The following is a 3,352-nucleotide window of genomic DNA, read 5'->3' on the forward strand; positions in this document are numbered from 1 at the left end:
CGGTGTTTTGCTTGCTCTCTTCTTCTCCGCTCACTACGCTGCACGCTCTTGATACTGTGGACACACGCTTCCACCGTACGATCCCAAGTTCTGCTCGTTACCTGTTTTCCAACGCCGCTTTCGATGAGATCTTCCATAAGCTCCGCATGTACTCGAGCTGGCTGTGAGGACCGAATCGGATAGATTACCTTCCTATGAGAGAGTTGTCGTTTCCCCGACTGCACTTCTTTTCGTAAGTGTAAGCATACACACTGATGATCCGATGGCGCAGCTGGTTCTCTAACTTCCACCCAATGTACTCGATTAGTCCATGCGGTAGAACATAGAAACGGTCTATCCGACTCGCACATTCTGCTCCCCAGTACGTGAAATACTCAGTGGGATCAATGTCCTCGTCATCTGCTGCTGCCTCTCCTTCTAGCGTTACAGCATCTTCCAAGTTAAGGTGACTTACCAAATCTCGGAATGCGGGACTTTCCGGCTTAGCGCTTCGCTGACCGCCCAACCTATCCAACGGGGGACTCTGTACACTGTTGAAGTCTCCTGCGAGCACTACGTCACACTGAGGCCACTTCCATAATCGAATTTGTTTCCATATCATTTCTCTCTCGGCTTGGATGTTGGATGCGTATACATTGACCACTAGCTGTCCACTAATCCGGACCGCCATGATTCTGTTGCTCCATTCGCCCGTGTTCCATGGTTTTGCCACACTCGAGTACTCGGGGTTAATCAAAATAGCAACTCCCCCTGTCTTGGAGCTGTGCACACTCCAAAACGAGAGCGGCAGACTGTCCTGTTCGTTTTGTTTTCCCCATAGTCGCTTCCAGGATTTCTCAAGTTGGTCCGCCTGATCCTTCGAGGTGATATGCGTTTCCTGCAGCATCCAAGCCATTGGTCTTGCCCGGGCCGGTGTTCGCCTCCACGCTCGCAACCACCTGAGTCGGGATTCTTGTTTTAAGCCCCTTACGTTCTGAGTCTGTAATCTCGACGACTCCTTCTTATCTTTCTTTTTCCTTCCTGCACCCTCTCTTGCCTCTCGCAGGGTAATCAGACGCCCGTAGACATCTCCAGCAGCCCCACCTCCTCTTTCTCCCTGTCGAGGTGACTGCTGTTCTGTACCACCCTTAATAAGGATGATCGCGCTCAACGGCCCTCTTCTCTATGGCCTTGGAAAAGTAGCGCGCGAGAGCATACCAGTCCACTGAGTTCGTTTCTGCAGAATACGCTAACCGAAATTCAGTCACGCTTTGTAGTGCCACCAGGTGACGCTGCAGACGCGTCAGCGCTCCGATTTCGCTTTCCTTCTCTCGTCCCGTTAGTGCTCGAATTTCTTTTTCATAGATTAAGGCACATAGAATATGTTGAGCAAGACGCCTTTTGTTCCCCACGTCGCACAGTTTCAGGATTTCATCTTTCCCGTAACTGCGACTCCTGAGCTTGATCCAGTCTTCACTGCTATCCACTAGAGGGGCAAGGTTGTTCGGTGGGGCCCTTGCGAACCGTGCCTTCCAGTCGTCCAGCCATCGGAGTGTTCCCCGGTCCTCTGACCTGCTTCGGTACGCAATTAATCTAGCCTGAACACAGTCGCGGCGCCACTGAGCTGTCCACTCCATTAGCGTCTTGTCACTGAGCGAAGCCATAAGTTCCTCCGGAAATGGAAAGCGTTGGACCATGTGAAGCAACATGGTAGGTTCCTCACGAGCCGTGTGGATCCATTCCTCCTCTGTACTCTGTTCCAATGGATATGGAGATTTTGCCGTCGACGGCCAGACCGACCGCATTTGTTGCCAGAGCTCCGGCCACGCTTCTCTCACCGGCTTGTTTGCTAGCGCAGGTTCCTTCTGCAGATTGGCTGATAAAACCACTGGCTGTGTTTGTTGCGGATTATGGTCTCGTTTGGCTTTCACGTCCGGACGAATGGCTTCACACTCCATGGGGGTTAGAATGTGCGCCCTTTTGGCCAGTGCCTTGGGTGGGGGATGTTTTTGCCGGCGGAAAATGACGTCTCATTGCGTGCTGCTCTGGCTGCCCTCCGAGGATGGCGCATAAGCAGACGACGCTTCGTCCTTCACTTCTCCATCTCCGATACGATCTCGCATAGTGTCGCCCTTATGAGCTGGTTGAACCGTTGACTTCCATTGTTGCAACACTGCTCTAAAGATTTGGTACTTCTGGAGGAGCTGTCTGGTGGAGGCATCATGCTCGTTGGATAGGTTCGCTTAAACCAACAATTCCCTTTCGGCAAATGTTAGTTGTGATGCTGTATTCACCAGAAATGCTAACAATTCAGCATGCCTGTCAGGCGCTGCCTGCTGGAGAATCCCGTGAATTTCACATTTCAAGTCATGCGGGATCGATAGCCCTATGAGTCTACGGCGGAGTTCATCTACGTCCCCCGCCCAGGTCGTCGGATCCCATGGGTCATCCCTGTTATGCAGCTCGTTGTCAGTGGGAAGTGCTTGACTGTAGTTTGCTGCCATATCGACATCGTCGTCCCCTATGTGGTGTAGTGATTTCTCCGTAGTTGCGGATTATCACCCGTCGACAAAGACGTGACACCGCCCAAGTTGTTCAAGCGACGAACCCTCGGTCAGGTGATGTACGGAGACGCCAAGGTGCAAGGGACTCGACGGCGTCACCTCCGAGTTTTCAACAAGTATCGGATACGGCCCTATGTCACTGAATCCAGGCTGTCCTTATTATTAATAATGGACTGGCCGGATTCGCATTCAGCGGACCATCTACGGTACGAACCCTCAGTGGCGGTTGGGATGAGTTCGCGGAATACTCAGCGACCTTTGGAAGACACGTTCACCGTCTGGGACAGGGCGCGGACCGTTAAAGATGCTCATGCGACAGTGCAGACGACGCTTGGCATGCAAGAAGATCCATAACGGATCATTGTTCACTTGATATTTGTATACTTGATTAGGACTTCTTATTAGGAATAGACCCGAAAGGGTAAGCTTAAATACAGAACAGAATTTCCACTCAAGCACACAGAGCGACGTCCGGCTTCAAGGTAAGCGTCAGGTCAAGCTTGTTTGAGTGTGTTATGCCTGTCGGTGAACTCGAAGCTCTGTAGCGAGGGTTCATCCGGCAAGGCCAAGAGACTTTGTGTATTGGCCGATTATTATCGGGAGGATTTTACGTGACGGCTTACTGTTGCCTATTTGCACGACTGGGAGTGCTTGAATTGCCTCCCTTTTATTCTTCCAACCGAGTGTTGAACACTCGGTGACCTCGTAAAAGGCTTACCCGTGCCTGGTACCCTTCCGCTGTTGGGACCACGAGGATTCAAAACACCTGCTAGCTTTGCTCGTGCTAGTAGCGTGTTCTTATTTTACTG

General features: G+C 51.6%; 1 protein-coding gene across 1 annotated transcript; it reads right to left on the reverse strand.

The window, feature by feature from the left end:
• Window positions 1–1,127: 1,127 nt before the first annotated feature.
• PITG_02926 (uncharacterized protein) lies at window positions 1,128–1,784 on the reverse strand (the record flags this gene model as incomplete). The annotated part of the gene is made up of 2 exons (XM_002907738.1): window positions 1,128–1,228; window positions 1,271–1,784. 2 exons carry the CDS (start codon window positions 1,782–1,784, stop codon window positions 1,128–1,130), a joined length of 615 nt encoding a protein of 204 aa, XP_002907784.1.
• Between the last annotated feature and the right edge of the window lie 1,568 nt (window positions 1,785–3,352).

This window comes from Phytophthora infestans, genomic scaffold (assembly GCF_000142945.1).
Source record: "Phytophthora infestans T30-4 supercont1.3 genomic scaffold, whole genome shotgun sequence".
Taxonomy (NCBI): domain Eukaryota; phylum Oomycota; class Peronosporomycetes; order Peronosporales; family Peronosporaceae; genus Phytophthora; species Phytophthora infestans.